The 15382-nt window shown below is 38.3% G+C and overlaps 1 protein-coding gene across 5 annotated transcripts in view; it reads right to left on the bottom strand.

Moving 5' to 3' along the window:
- The window catches only part of ccdc102a (coiled-coil domain containing 102A), a 74403-nt gene that overhangs the window by 15966 nt on the left and 43055 nt on the right, over positions 1–15382 (bottom strand). For all 5 annotated transcript variants that reach the window (XM_040124113.1, XM_040124121.1, XM_040124089.1 and 2 more), the window contains exons 4-7: positions 13083–13333; positions 11030–11138; positions 7023–7139; positions 5337–5546 (exon numbers count right to left, since the gene is read on the bottom strand). In XM_040124113.1, coding sequence (XP_039980047.1) covers positions 5337–5546; positions 7023–7139; positions 11030–11138; positions 13083–13333 — 687 coding nt within the window. The remainder of the gene's footprint in view (positions 1–5336; positions 5547–7022; positions 7140–11029; positions 11139–13082; positions 13334–15382) is intronic.

Genomic DNA, 15382 nt, shown 5'->3' with positions numbered 1-15382 from the left:
TTTACTGACTTTTCACGCCCCTTTAGCAATTTTTCTTCACAAAAGCACCTAGCAACAAATCTAGCAACTTTTTGGACACACCTTATCTACTTCCCGTAGAAAACAGTCGCCAGTATTGCCCCTTGAGCGCAATTGCGGGCTTTCCCTCTGCAGGCACACTTCTCTGGTCTCATTCAATTGACCGATGTGAATGAGCCTCTAACTTTCTCTCTGAGCAATCATTTTACAGGTAAATATAGCCAAAATCACAACACAGCTGTTGTTTTTAACTTATCTGTATGGTGATTTTGTCAGAGGACATTGCAGTTATAAAATGAAGATTTTAGCAGTGCAGAGCAACAGATTGGAAATGGCTTGGACGTGACTGCTGGTTAACATGTAGTCTTAATTGGCCGTGTTTGAGTCACTATTTCATACTTGTTCCATTGTCTGACAACAGAAACAGAAAAACATGTAAATAACAGCTTTACTGGGAACTCGGCTGTATTAAATGACTGTATATGTGAGCACAGAGAGTAGGAGAGTAGCAAACAGATAAAGGGCAGTCCAGCCATATACTACGTTTTGACCTAGTCTTGTTTTTCACCCTGTTGTTGTGTGTGTTTGTATGTTTGTGTGTGTCTGTGTGTGTTCCTTGTTCTTACATCCCGGTGGGGACTTTAACCTGAATGCACACTAACCCATGAGGACTCATGTCACCATGGGGACAAAAAATGAGGTCCCCATGGGTAGAGACTGTTTTTTGTGGGTTAAGACTTGGTTTTAGAGCAAAGACAGAAGTACAAGTTTGTTTGTGTGATTGTGATTGTGTGTGTGTGTGTGTGTCTGTACTGGTAACTGCAGCATCAAATAAACCTGATAACTTCATAAATAACCCTTTGGGGCTGCTGGTAATGGAAGCCATTTACAAACACCTACACACATACTAGCTAGTGCATGGCTGTGCCACCCACCCTGCTGCTAATAGGGCCATTTGAAGAGAGACATCACCTCACAGAAACACACACGCACGTGCGCACACACATGCACGTGCATCCTGTCCTTGCCCAGACTATCACGACAAGATGACCTCAGTTCTTTACCAGATAACAATTCCACAGTTATTAAAGTAACTTTTGAAAGTAACACAGACATCACCGGCCATCATTTTGCATTACATATGACTACAATCTGATTATCCTGCATGTTGGGTAAACAACCCCACCTAGTGACGATAGGTGTCATAACAACAAATCTACTTATATTTAATTGCATTTCCAGGTATTTTATTATTCTATTACAAATATGTATTACAGAATATTATATTATTCTATTTGAATTTACTTTATTTTCCCTTTTTATTGTGTTTTTGAATGTTGTTTTCATGTATTTCTTTGCCTTATGTAAAGCACTTGCCTTGTCTTTGCAGTATATGATTAACATCAAGCAACTCATTTAAAGGTACTGTGAAACATGTTACGATATGTGGATTAACAGTGAAGGTGCATCTGTATTGCAACGGTAGAAACAGCCTTTACACTTGGTTTTTAGCTCAACTCTGATTTTCTAACAGACTAAATGGCAGACTCATTAATATATACCCAAAGGCCTAAAGGAACCTCAAATGACTCCATCAATCAATTATGGTGTCAGGAGATCTGTACACAGTTATCACCTATTATGTTTGCAATAAAGTGAATGACTCACATCCCTTTGCCTATATCTCAAAGTCAGGCAGAGCACTCTTTTGTAAGGCTCTGTTTGGGATTTGGTTGTGTAAAAAACAGATTAGAAAAAAAAGATTAAAAATTTTCAGATGTATCTTCTTGTGTTGATTAGAGGTCAAAAAATTAGTTGGTTAATCAAATAGTCAAATCAACAGAAAATTAATAGGTAACTATTAATTGGCTATTATTGTAAACTATGTTGATAATAAATTAATCATCCCAGTGATTTTTCAAGCAAAAGGGACAAACATTCCTTGGTTCCAGCTTCTCAAATTAAAGGTTTTGAGCTTAGGAGACAGTAAAATGAGGATCTTCGGATTTTGTACTGACTGTCGGAGAAAGTAGGGAATCTGAAGACACTGCCTTGTGCCAAGGGTAATAAGAATGGCTATTTTTCTGTGTTTTCTGACATGTTTTAGACTGAATGATTCATCAATTAATTGTGAATATAAGAATTAATTGTAGCTCTAATTATGACATAATTTAATCTAGGTATTTTCTTTTTGTCATAAATAGGTATATAAACTTGAGTCCTGTTGGCTGGTAGGCTATAGTCAAGTCTGTCATCTTCCCTGAGTTTAAGGCCTTAATGTAAGCGGATTTTAAAAAAACATTGTTTCTTACAACTGGGGTCTTATTTCCATAGTTTTGGTCATCATTTCAACCAGTTAGGATAACCATGACAAATGTATATAATGAACATTTTGGTTAATTATTTTAACGTTCACTGTTGTTTTTTCTTCCAAATAATTTTGACTATCTTGGGAGTTTGTTTACAACCTTCCTGATAATTAGACTGCTTATATCGCTTGCCCTGTCTGACTTCTTTTCAGTGATGTCACCATGTTCCCAGACAACATCCAGGTCTGGGTCACGGTAGCAGCAGTTAATATTATGGGAATTTAACATGCCAGTCCCATGTTTAAATAAGAACCCTGGTCACTTTTACATAAAAGTCACAACAACAGTCTTACAAAGTCGGACATAGTAACATTTCGATAACACTTTCAACTAGGGGTGGACCGTATAAAAGTTATTGAAAGTACGTGAAAGTATGTGGTAACGTACTGACCAGTAGAGCCCTTACAGATCTAAAGTGGAAATTCCATAACTACCCCATGCGGAGGCAGCAATGCACTAAATCTTGCCTAGTCTGCCGGAAAGAAGAAGAAGAAAACTGCTTTTATACAGCCTGTTCAAGGCGGGAATGTTACATCTTTATTATACCTCAGTTACTAGGTACGAACAGAGAATGGGAGAACCTTGTTGTTCCTCCTTTAAGCTGGTAGCAGAGGTAGTCTCAGAACTGGATCAATAGCTGTGTAAAAGGGAGAGCCAGCGTGGCAGGACAATTTAAAGGCTATCTAAAAATCACACACTCTGGCAGCATTATGCCAGCTTTACTTCGTCTATAATCGCCTGAATAACGTGAGAGCAAATGCTGCTTTGTTTGGAAATGAATAATTGGCTAAAAGTGCTGCAGTAAACGAAGAGGAGGAGGAGGAGTTGTTAAAAAAGGACTGGTGTAATTTCCATTATATGGACATGGCTCAGGTTTAAAAAGTCAGACAGCAAGCAGAAAACGTGAATCTGCAAATTATGTTGGACGAGAGTTCAGTGGTTTTAAGAAAAACGAATATAGCGGGATCTTCCGTATACCATTACAATCTGTTCATCAAATTAAACCGTGATATAAATTTTAGGCCATACCACCCAACCCTATTTTTAACAAAACAGGAGTCTGAATTTAAATTCATCAGGTTATGGTAAAGGCTGCAGCAGCACAAGATGAAACATGCAAGAGAGAAATTAATTTATTTCCTCAATCTTCGTCTCATGCACAAAGAAAATAAAATCAGTTTAATAACACTGAAAGAGACCATTTTAAGTTGTTGAGATGTTTCTTCTCATATCAAGTCAGTCTATAAAAACTACTTTCCTCTTGCAGTGAGACCGGAGTAGCACTGGTTAAAAAACCCTCTTACAACCACAGCAATAATAAGATAATAACAGTCTCTCATTATATTTTAATTTTTTAGTCTTGCCAACTGCATGGACGAATAAATGAAGATCCAAGAAAACATATACCACAGCATGTGAGCTACAGTAATTATCCCTCATTCTAGATGCTCTGACTGTAAGACATGATAATATGGCGGCAACCACTGACAGAAATACAATCGGCAATGGGAAACGTCTGGGTGATATGTAAGAGTTTTTTTTCTACACTTTCATTGCTTCAAAACTCAAGACAGCAAAAAATAGCAAATGTTCCTACTGTCATTGACAGTGAAAATTAAGCATTGTCACTGTCAGCATAGCAAAGCTTCCCTATTACCAACCGCATATGGGCACACAGACAGATACACAGAGAGAGTTACTGAGAAAAAAGGTATAATGGTTAGATGTATCTTGATATACACAAACACATACAGATGGAGGGGTCATGCAAGTACTGCTCTGTTTGTGTGTGTGTGTGTGTGTGTGTGTGTGTGTGTGTGTGTGTGTTTGTGTGTGTGTGTGTGTGTGTTTTGCATTAGCAGTATCATAAGACACAGGGGACTCTGCTATCTTTGTGAGGAAATCATTGACGTAATGCATTTCACCCCCCCTTACCCTACCTTAACCATCACAACTAAATGCCTAACCCCGACACTTATTCTAACCCTAACCTAAACCTGATTCTAACCTGAATCTTAAAAAAACAAGTCTCAACCTTCTAACAACCACGTGAAGGTGTGAGGACTGGCCAAAATGTCCTCACTTTCACAAAATGTCCTCACTCTCAACGTTCAAAACTCAAACTGGTTCTCACAAAGTTAGAAGAACAAGTACACAAACACAAAATACAAATTTCTGCTCTCTCTCACCCCATTACTCTCCCAGGGTGTGTGTGTGACGGTGAACATCAATTTGTAGTAGTGATGCCCAAAGCCCTGGCTACAGTTGAAGATGATTCTACTATCAGTCAACCTGTGTGCATATGTGTGCTGCCAGTGTCTTCATCACTTGCCCTGTTTCTCATTCTCTGTCTGGATCAATACCATAGTTTCAACACTACACACAAAATACAATGACTTTGTCTTTTTAAAAACACACGCACACACGCACACGCAAGCACACACACACACACACACACACACACACACACACACACACACACACACTCACTCACTCACTCACTCACTCACTCACTCACTCACTCACTCACTCACTCACTCACTCACTCACTCACTCACTCACTCACTCACTCACTCACTCACTCACTCACTCGCTCACACAGACACACACACAGACACAGCTGACAGTGTTCTGGAAAGCGAAGGTCAGGGTAAAAACTCCTAACATATAAAGAGACGTCATCAGTGTGTATGTACTGGTGTAGAAAGAAAATGATGTACAAACTCTGAAGTCCATTTCTGTTTCATTGCTACCTGCTAAATTGCTAAACTATGAGAATAAGACCAAAGTTGTAATAAAATGGAATTTTCCTTTCATAACTTAATAGTTAGCTTAATAGAAAAACTGAATTAAAGATAGCAAGAGAAGAGGGCAGATGTTGCTGGTGGAAAAAAAAATTCTGTTTAGCATGGTGAAAGCACTGGGATGTCTAAGAGAAGTCTTGCTCACCTTGTTTCTCTCGAATAGCTCGCTCTGGATGGCCTTGAGGTCTGAGTCGAGTGCGGAGGCGGCCTGCCGGCGTTTCTTGGCTAGTTGCTCCTCCAGGTCTTCAGCCTGAGCCCTCAGCTTCTTGTTGTCCCTCTCCAAGGCCAGTTTCTCAGTTTCCAAACGCTCCCTGCGCCCCCACTCTGCAGCATTTTCAACCTGCAGCCTCTCCATCTGAAGGAGATACAAAGAGACAGAGAGCAGAAAGGAAGACGCTGAAATGATAGACTGAAATGATAAATGTACCAATCAATGCTGGTGGTAATATAAAGGTTAGTAAAGGGGTTGTGTTCCCTCAAACACCATCTCCAGTGGAGCTGCTCAGTGATAACCAGTGCAAACCTGTAGTTATACAGGACCATTCCTGGTGTAAATGTTTGTAATAGCATAATAAACTAACTTAACCTTAAATGTTGTGGGGAGGCAAAAGCATTGCTGCACAAATCTCTTCGATTTGAAAGTCACGTCTGATGCAATTCTGACCACACCCAACATCAGACATGAGTGTAGGTAGGTGTGGTCTTCTGCACCCCACAAGTGCTCGATAAGTATATATAATGTTATTTTGCTGTGTCTCTTTACTTAATAAGAGACCACCACTGTGAAATCACTGTTTTTACATTCATTCAGTCATAGAGAGCAGTAATCACTGTGAGCAGAAGGTTTGCATTTTAATCACTTGGTTAGATGTCACTCTGCCAGCATCAGAAACATACAGGGGAAAACACAAATGGCCAGTCACACATTAGCTACATTGTAGCCTGCAGTGTAACCTTGGAACCTATGTAAAGCGTAGCACCTTAACACAGAAGTATAAATCCAACTTAAAGTTTATTTTAAACAAAGAATTTTTTGGCATTTCTTGTCAAGACAACAACAAAGGTCCTCAGCTGGATTCACCTCAGGCATGTTGTTGTTCATGGTTGGCACTTTTAAGCCCTAAGCATTCAGAGCGTCCCATGGATCATTATTATATTCCTGACAAAGCATGATAAAGGGGAGCAGACCAAACAAAAATAAGGACTTATATCAATGAACTTTTTACAGGTACAAAAAGAAAAAGAAAAAAAAAAAAAACTGCCAGTGATTGTAGTTAAAAACCATGCAGAGGTTATGTGATTAAATGCAGGGCAGAAGTGTTTTATAGTTTGACAAACTGTTCCTGTTCCTGTTCCGTACTGTATATTCAGTAAGTGCTATACTTTGCAACCACTAAAAATTAACTGTCATAAAACCCCTAGTCTGCTGTACTTACATACCTAGATGTGCTATGCTTTTGTACAATAGTGCTGTTTTGCACAAGGAGAAGACAGATCATATAGCAACCACTAGATGACAGCCTAAGCAAGCTTTTAAGAATGGGTGTAGTTAAGCAGTAAAGCAGTAGATTGTTGAAAATGGCAATATAGTTTCCTCAAATAAAGGTAAAAAGAATCCAGTTAGATGATTCAAAAGTGAAATTACGAAAAATTATTGTTTTGAAAAACAGATGGCAACAAATGACACAGAATAAAGCTAAAAATGTGAGGTGCTGACATTTTGTCTGTTACTGCCCACTCTCCTTCCATCACCCCATCCTCCCATTCTTTCTTCTGCCATGCTGTTGTTAACTAGTCCTATGCCTCTTTCTCTGCTCTCCTGTCTCCTAACCTCAGCTCGTAGTTCAGCTAGTTTCTTGTCCATACTGGTTCGGGCTCCCAATTCATCCTCCAGGTCTTCAGATATGCGGCCCAGCTCATCCTGGTGCATTTCCTTTAGCAGATTCAGCTAGATGGTGTTTGGAAGAGGGGGGAAAAAGACAAAATGTCAAAGGGCTGGATGTTGTATCTTGCCCTGCATTGTTAATGGTTTTCAAAAGACACCGCAAGACCAATGCAATCCAGCAATATTAAGACATTTGAAATTCCCCTTCCTTCTCCTGTTTTTAAACTCTACAAAGACAGCTGCATATAAGTGCTAGACTAAAGGTGCAAGGATCCACATTAATATCCTTTTAAGTAAATTAGTTGCTGCTTATTAAATGCACAGATAGTATGTATAATGTGCATATCATGACCTATCAAGGAAACTGACAGGTCATATTACAACAGTGAAGGGTAACATTAATCCAGCTTTTCAAGCACTCTTAACATTTCTCATACATTTGCAATATATGCTTTAAGTTGATACAGATCTTGCTGAAAATAACACAGCTGAACAAGGAACTACGGAAGCTACTGAATCTTAAATTGTAATTTTTTGATTTAAAACGGGCATGTACATATTCTTCCAAATACTTTGTTAACCAATGATGAATCTGAGACACCATCAGAGACTACTTAGACTGAAATGTAAATGGATTTTCTATATAAGGACATTACGCTCAGAGGATCCGAATGAAGAGTTTACTCATATGTTTTCTGTAATGTCTCATTCACATCTGTTTGGGACCGGTACATTACTGTTACTAACAGACATGTAACCGTTTTTGTTCTTTTTTTGTACATTATTTGCCCATACATGTACTCTCTATATATTTATTCAGTTCATGGATAGCCCCTTTTTCAGCCACTTGGGGGCAGCAGCTACAAGCTGTAAACACAAATTCTGACACATTATCATCTTAGCAGCATTTATTTGGAGTTGTTGATCTGATCGATGTAATGATGTAATATTTACTCTCTTCTCACTCTGGTTTGCTCTCCACCAATTCCTGAGAAAAATACCTGGCTCATATTTTCACCTTTTGAATATATAGTAAAAAAATCCTTTTTCTGCATCTAATGACACATTCTTTTTTTTTTCCTCTGTCATGGGACTGGCTACATCACTTTAACCTACCTCCTTAGAAGCATGCAAACATTTTCACATTGCTTACTGTACTCTGAAACTGAAAACACCAGAATGCAAAAAATTCAACAATTATTGTTAAGTATTGATACTACAAAGTCGTAATAATGGTTATGCTGTGATGATGAAATGAAACAACTTCAGTGCTCACTTTAGACATACATGATACTTGGGAAAATGCATCAAAAACTCTTTTTTTTTTTAAAAAACATAAAAATTTATCATTCAATATCTCACAGCAGCTATCCTTCAAACTTTGTTATTGCTTGACATTTAGCATGATTTATAAATTTGTAAGAAAAGATGTCCACTTTTCCTTCTTAAAATGGGGCCAATTCTGGAACAAAACATCTTTTGTGATCTTAAAATATCTGGGACAACAAGTGAGTAGATAAGCATTACCCAATCTGTTTTACCATCCCTTTTCATTCCTTCTTGTTCTTTTCTGATCATTTCATCCCTGCCTGTGTCTCATCTGCCTCCTCTCCACTCTTAGCCTTTCACCCTATCCTGCTTTCATCTTCATCTCTTCTACATTGCTTATCTTCAAAACCCCCATCGTCACCATCTACACTCCTCTCATATCCTCTGACCCAAACGGATTTTGTTATTCTGTGAGCCTTTCCATGAGACCTGTGTTTGCCTTTTTTGTGAAATATCAGAAAACTGCACTAATGGTTTTACACATATATTAATTCATTTTGCACACCCGCCTAGGGTAAGATACTCTATATAGCTTTCTAAATAGATTTTTTTCTACTTATCTGTATCCTATCCCTACGAAATTCTCTGGTCTGTTTCTTGTGCTACTATAACGCTAAAGTTTCCCTCCTGGCAATCAATAAACTCCTGTCTTGTCTTGTCTTTTCCGAACTAAACAGTCCTTCTTTTTATCTTCAGTTTGAACAAAGTGCTTACAGTCAAAGACATTTTCCACCAACAGCAGCATTTCAGAGGTGTGTTTCACCTGAGAAAGGTCACCTGCTTAGTGTTCCACTACACTGTGGTTTATGTCTGTGCTAACTGCTGTTGTTGACCTGAGGTGTACACAGTCTTGTGACCAATATATGTAGTCACTAGGCACTCATCACCTGCCAGCAATCTTCCCACACTGGCTCCCTATTTACAATTCAATAACCATTGGAAAACCATGGACAACTGGAACATATCTTTTTCTGCTGTATGATTCTGGAAAACCAAAAACGTACATTAAAAAGGCACTGACATTCAGGCCTCTGTGTTTAATGAGTTGCCTTCACGCTGCCAGCTGCAACTACAGTTTTAGGCTTCATACATATTTGTTTAAGAAATGCCTTCCAAATACCTGAGACAAATAAAATCCAACTAAACTAACTGAATCAAAACCAAAGTCCAGCTGCTGATGGATGAAAACCATCTCTCTCCATTGCCACAAGCTGCACAAGTAGCCCTAATTACAAACAAATATGTTAAGTAAAAAGCATCTGGTCGCAGCTGTGGAGGAGGTTAACCCATTTTAGATACACTCAGCTTTGTCTGGAAGGATACCTTGCTTGCGGGTGGTTTTGGAGCTTGTTTTGTTTTTCACTCTGTGGTCAGCTGTGTTTCATCAGAGGGCAGAGGTTTAAAGAATTTGAGAGTCTGTGATGTGCAATTTGAGAATCTTGTGCAGCACAGCTTAACGTAAAGCTTTGGTAATTTCACATGACAATTGGATAAATGCTGTCTGGGGATATGAAACATATGTACTGACATTTTTTGTCACTGGAAGGCACTTTGCATGGTACTATAAAGTTCAAATAAAATTCAGTATTCAAAAAATGACCCAGTCTCACGTCCCCGCTGATCAAATAGAGGGCAGTTGCTAATAAAGGTCTGGTACAAAACATTAAAGGTATGGACTCAGCTGCACTCTGTAAGTACACTGTAAATTCAGTATAAATGTACATTTTCAAAACACTAATTCCATCGGTATAACATCACAGTTGTGTCATTTTAAGCTCTCTGCTGCAGAAACACAGTTTTCATTCACTAATTATTCCAGTCTCTTCCATTTTGCTGATTTGCTGTTGTTCAGGAATTGGTAATTGGTAAGTTTCATTAATGCTAATGTAATAAAGGCAAACTGCAATAATTAGTGAATGAAGATAATATTTCTGTTAAAAAACAGTGAATACAACATGAAATTTGTTTTAATAGTAGAACTCTGCTGAGGAAATGTACATTATACGCACTAATATGTTTTAGTACCAATTCAAACATTAATCCTGCAGTTATTTTGCTGTTTATCACCTGCTACTAATGTCGATGGAATATCTACAGGAAATGGTAAGTTTCAATAAATAGTAATGTAATAGAAGCAAACTGCAATATTTAGTGAAATAACATACTAGTTCTGTTAAAAAAAAAAGTGAATATAACATGACTTCTGTTTTAATAACAGAATTAGTGATGAGGAAATGTACATTATACTCACTTATATGATCAAATCTACTTAAACAAGACTAAGAGTCTACAGTCATTCTAGCATCTCTGTGAGACTGTACTCAGGCACAGCAGTATTAATTAAAAAATTATTAATTCAAACATTTATCCTGCAATGAGTGGTAACATTAAAGCACAAAAACTTGAATGAGTTGTCTTATTTGATCCAACACCACAAACTCATATTGTTTGTGGAACCATCACCTACAATAGGTGAACCTTCTGCCAATAGAGAAAGTAGAAAATAGATCGTATGCAACAACAGTGCCTGAATGTCTATTGTATCTATGTTCAGTAGTAGTCCACCCAGACATATTCTTTGTCACTGGCAGAATGGTAGCCTGACTACTACACAGATGTCTCACCTGTTTGAGGGCCTCCTGTTTGCTCTTGCTGAGCTCCTCATATTTAAGTTTCCACTGACTGAGTTCAGCCTCCAGCCTCTCAATGTTCTTACTCAGAGCAAGTTTGTCTCTGGGGAAGACACAAAGACACAATACACATTAATATCTTTTAACACTTAGTCATAGTGCTCTAGTATCTGAGTGTGATACGACCTGATTCAGCAAATGTCTGCAAAGTGGACTTTTCACTTTTTACAGTTCCACATTATGAACTAGTGAAATGCCAGCCACCATCTACAACCTCATTTTATGACTCTAGTACATTACACTGCATACTATTTGGGCTCTAGTGGTAAAAAAAAAATAATGGTGAATGAAGCACAGGATACTCAAAAACAAATAGCACAAGTGACCAGCCATCCATGGAAACTGATTTCTGTATTTCACAGCCAGAGCTAGGGGTATGATAGCAGTGAGTGTGGTCAGTCCTGGTTTCAGTTATAACCAATTTAACCACCTCTTACAACCACCGTATACCTGTCAAGTTGCACATTTTACCTATGGCACTCCTGTTTTGTACTCTGCTGGTATCTCATGGCTATATAGTAAAATATCTCACATTTTCACACTTTCAAAGAAAATAAAAAGTGTGGGATGCCCTTCTTGGCCTCAGCTGCTGTACTTCTGAAAGAGCTGCTACTAGAGGTGGCATCACAATGACTGGCTGTAGAATGGTGGAGTGGTGGAGGAATTTTCATTGTCAGCTATGGTTACAGGTTACACTAGTCTTTACAGGTTGGCAGGTGAGTAACAACACTTTTACCAAGGTAATAAAAGACAACACTATACTTGCTCCTATGAGAAAGCGGGTGGCCTTTTGTAGGAGGTAAAAAACTAAAAAAAAATATATAAATACAGTATATGGCACATAGTAATACCTCAGTGTAAAAATACTCTATTACAAGTCCTACATAACTTTTGGGGATTCACGAGAAACAAATATAAAATGGAATACTGAAAATCTAAGCAGCAGAGGCTGAGTTATTCTATCTTTTAGTCCATAGTATGGGTCAACCTATAAAAACGCTGGATCCTACAATTCAACCAATAGCTTCTTTTTGTTAGACCTTTGCCCGCCTGGTAAACAGGTGTTTCCACCTCCCTGCAGTCAAGTTTGTAACATAAATTAGATAAATAAGACTTTATTTCCTCACACATTATGGTGGATGGGAAAATAAAATCATTTGAATCGATAAATAAAAACAAATTATGTTTTCTCCTCGCATAATCCTCAAGTAATATACTTGAAAACTCTTTTTGTCTAGTAAATTTCTGCTTTCAGTCAGCTTCAGCACAAGAGACAGCTAAACGGTGTTCAGTCGGTGAGAATTATATGGACCAAATGCTCCAGTAGCACCTACATGCCACTCATATCTCACTTTTAAGGTGGTTTCCCAGTCAGACTTGACAAAGCTCCTCCAGAGCCACAGGAAACACTTTAACTGTTTTCACAGGCTGAACAGTACTCCTCATAAAGAGTAAGATGATTTTGATGTGTAAAATTGGTGGAGTGCCTCTTAAAACTATATTGTTGTCAGCAAAATGTCCTTCAAAGTAAAAGAACTCATTATACAGATTGGCCTCTGTCATTGTTATGTTGTTCTAAAATTGGATTACTACTACTGATGAAGTATAATCAAAGTAGCATTTACAGCTGGTGGTTGTGGAGACAATTTCAACTATATAACATACTTTGCGGTAGTTTAATCTATAAGAATGAATTGCATTTTATAAACTGACCACGTTTTGTAGGTAAAATATCAATCTTCAAATAAATACCTACTATTCCTGTTACATAAATTTAGTGGAGGTACAACATTACCTTCTAAAATTTAGTGGAGTAGAAGTAAACAGCATCATCAGATTAAAGTGACATTCCATCATGGGTTTAAGAAAAAAAAAAGGCTAAGCTGGAATAACCGAAGTCTCTACTGCTTCTGATACAACTGATGTTATTTCACATTTCATATAGTTACACACAGTTCAGACAGTTTGTATTTCCTGTCTCTCTTACTCTCTCTCTTTCAGCAGGACTTTCTGGGACTCATCCAGGCGAAGCTGCAGGGCGTTGAGTTTGCTGGAGTCTTCCTCCGCTGTGCTCATGTCCTCCCACAGCTGCCTGCTGCGCTCCTGCCGGCTCAGGCCAGCGGATGAGCGTGAGCTGGTCGTGTTAACACCGCCGCTACCACCACGACTGTCCCAGGCCTCCTGACCGTCAGTGCCCGGGACCCTGGAACGCAGGACAGACTCCAGCAGCTCCAAGTCCTGACAGAGCATGAGAAAGAGAGAGCAAGGAAAAATTGAAATGGAACGGTAAACGGACTGGACTTATATAACGCTTTTCTAGTCTAATTGACCACTCAAAGCGTGTTACACTATATGCCAATTCACCCATTCACACACACGTATAGCGCTTTTCTATACATACACACACATACTCACATACCAGTGATACAATTTTGGAGCGATTTGAGGGTTCAGTATCTTGCCAAAAGACTCTTCCATACCAGTTTGCTGATATAAGGGGAATACCATACACTTTTATACTGTATTACTGAAATCACTGAGATGTCACTACAACAAAATCCAACCCGGGCAAGAAACACTAGAAGTCTAGTTTTTGATCAATACAATGTCACCATAACCAATAGAAAGGATGGCCAATTATCCTTTAATCCTTACAGATACTACAGTGAAATAGTGACATATTGGCAGATAAACTGGTCATATGAAAAACAGTTAAATACAAAAGTTAATATATGGCACTTTTTAAATCCAGTAAAATTAATTTACTGCAGTGCAATCAGTTCACAATAGTTTGGTCAAGGGGTTGACAATATGGATAAAATTCTCTATCACAGTATATGTAATTTTATATTTCAATATTGATTCACATCATAATAAAAGTAAGGTTTCTGGAAAATCTATCGAGAAACTTTTTATGGATAAAATAAGGAGGCGGAAAAGTTTTTAGCTAATCCAGTGAATTAAATACCTGGTAGGAAGGTACATCATTATATTGATACTAAAATCACATATAAATCCAATATTTTAATAAAACAGTCCTGTTTATCGATTTTAAATTTTGTCTGGAGTGGATTAATACAACCCGAGATGATAAAAGACTACCATGGTTTAAAATGCATCACAAAGTTATATAGTCCCAGGGCATATAAAATCATAGATATCAGCCAGCTCCTGGTCACACCAGAAAGTGGCAGAGTGAAGTTCATCTCTGTGCAGGTGTACCACGGAGAACTGGTGCTGCTTTAAAGGCAAAGGAGGGTCACAGCAGATACTGATCTGATTTAGGTTTGTTCTCTTTACTGCACTTTGGGTGAAGTTAATTCATAAATAGACAAGATTCATGGAATTATTTTAGAATGTATCCTCACTTTACTGTTAGTGCCTAAAACTTTTGAACAGAACTGTACAGTAGTTCCATTCAATACAGAGTTATTGAAGAGGGAAAGAAACTATCTGTTAAAAAAAATTGGATGGTGCAACACAACTAACAGGCCATGATGGCTGCTTCCATCTTGGACTATCCAGCTTTCCATTGCCTCAAAGGTCAGTATTGTCAGGATAGAGTGCTATTGGTCAATCACAGTAAATTCGTGTGTCAAAGTTCACCGAAGTTGAACTCAACACAAAAGATTAGCATTGGTTTAGATTAGTGCCCCTGCATGCAATTCCAGTGAAATAAATTGATTTTGCTGTTTTAAAACCTGGCGTGACCGTGCCTTTACTTGGATTGCCTGTTCCAAAGTCTAGTCAAAGGTTTTCCAGCAGATTTGGCCACAGATAAATACTTAACAGTCATTGTGAATATAAATATTATACCATATCAGAATGTTGCGCTAAATGAAGCTCTGTGGGTGAGGCTATCACTTGTACTGTTGTTTATCAGAAGTTTCTGGCTCCATGCCCCTGGAATAAACCTTTGAGAAACATTTACCCTCTTAACATTCCATAACTCCTTATAAAACACCATCAGGAATAAAGTATTCCTTTCCTTTTCATTCCAAACTAACCACATCTCTTGTATGGATTCATGAGATGCTCTCTTTTTTGAAGGGGTTGCCAGAAATATGGGCCTCTTCTGCAACAACAATTTCTCTCTTCCATCCTCTCTGTTTTCCACTCCAATCTATGCTCCTCCCGACCAAGGCTGCAAATCAAACTTTGTCATCCAGTGGATCCTAGGAGGTGTCTGCCAGCACGCTGTCATAGCAGAGCCCTGAAACTCCTGGAAGGGCTTTCATGACCGAACATTTTCGCATCTCATTTTATTTAATTGCTTTAACAGAAATT

Source organism: Xiphias gladius, chromosome 1 (assembly GCF_016859285.1).
Source record: "Xiphias gladius isolate SHS-SW01 ecotype Sanya breed wild chromosome 1, ASM1685928v1, whole genome shotgun sequence".
In the NCBI taxonomy this organism is placed as follows: domain Eukaryota; kingdom Metazoa; phylum Chordata; class Actinopteri; order Istiophoriformes; family Xiphiidae; genus Xiphias; species Xiphias gladius.
The sequence above is the reverse complement of the archived record's forward strand: the minus strand, read 5'-3'. Positions and strand labels throughout refer to the sequence as shown.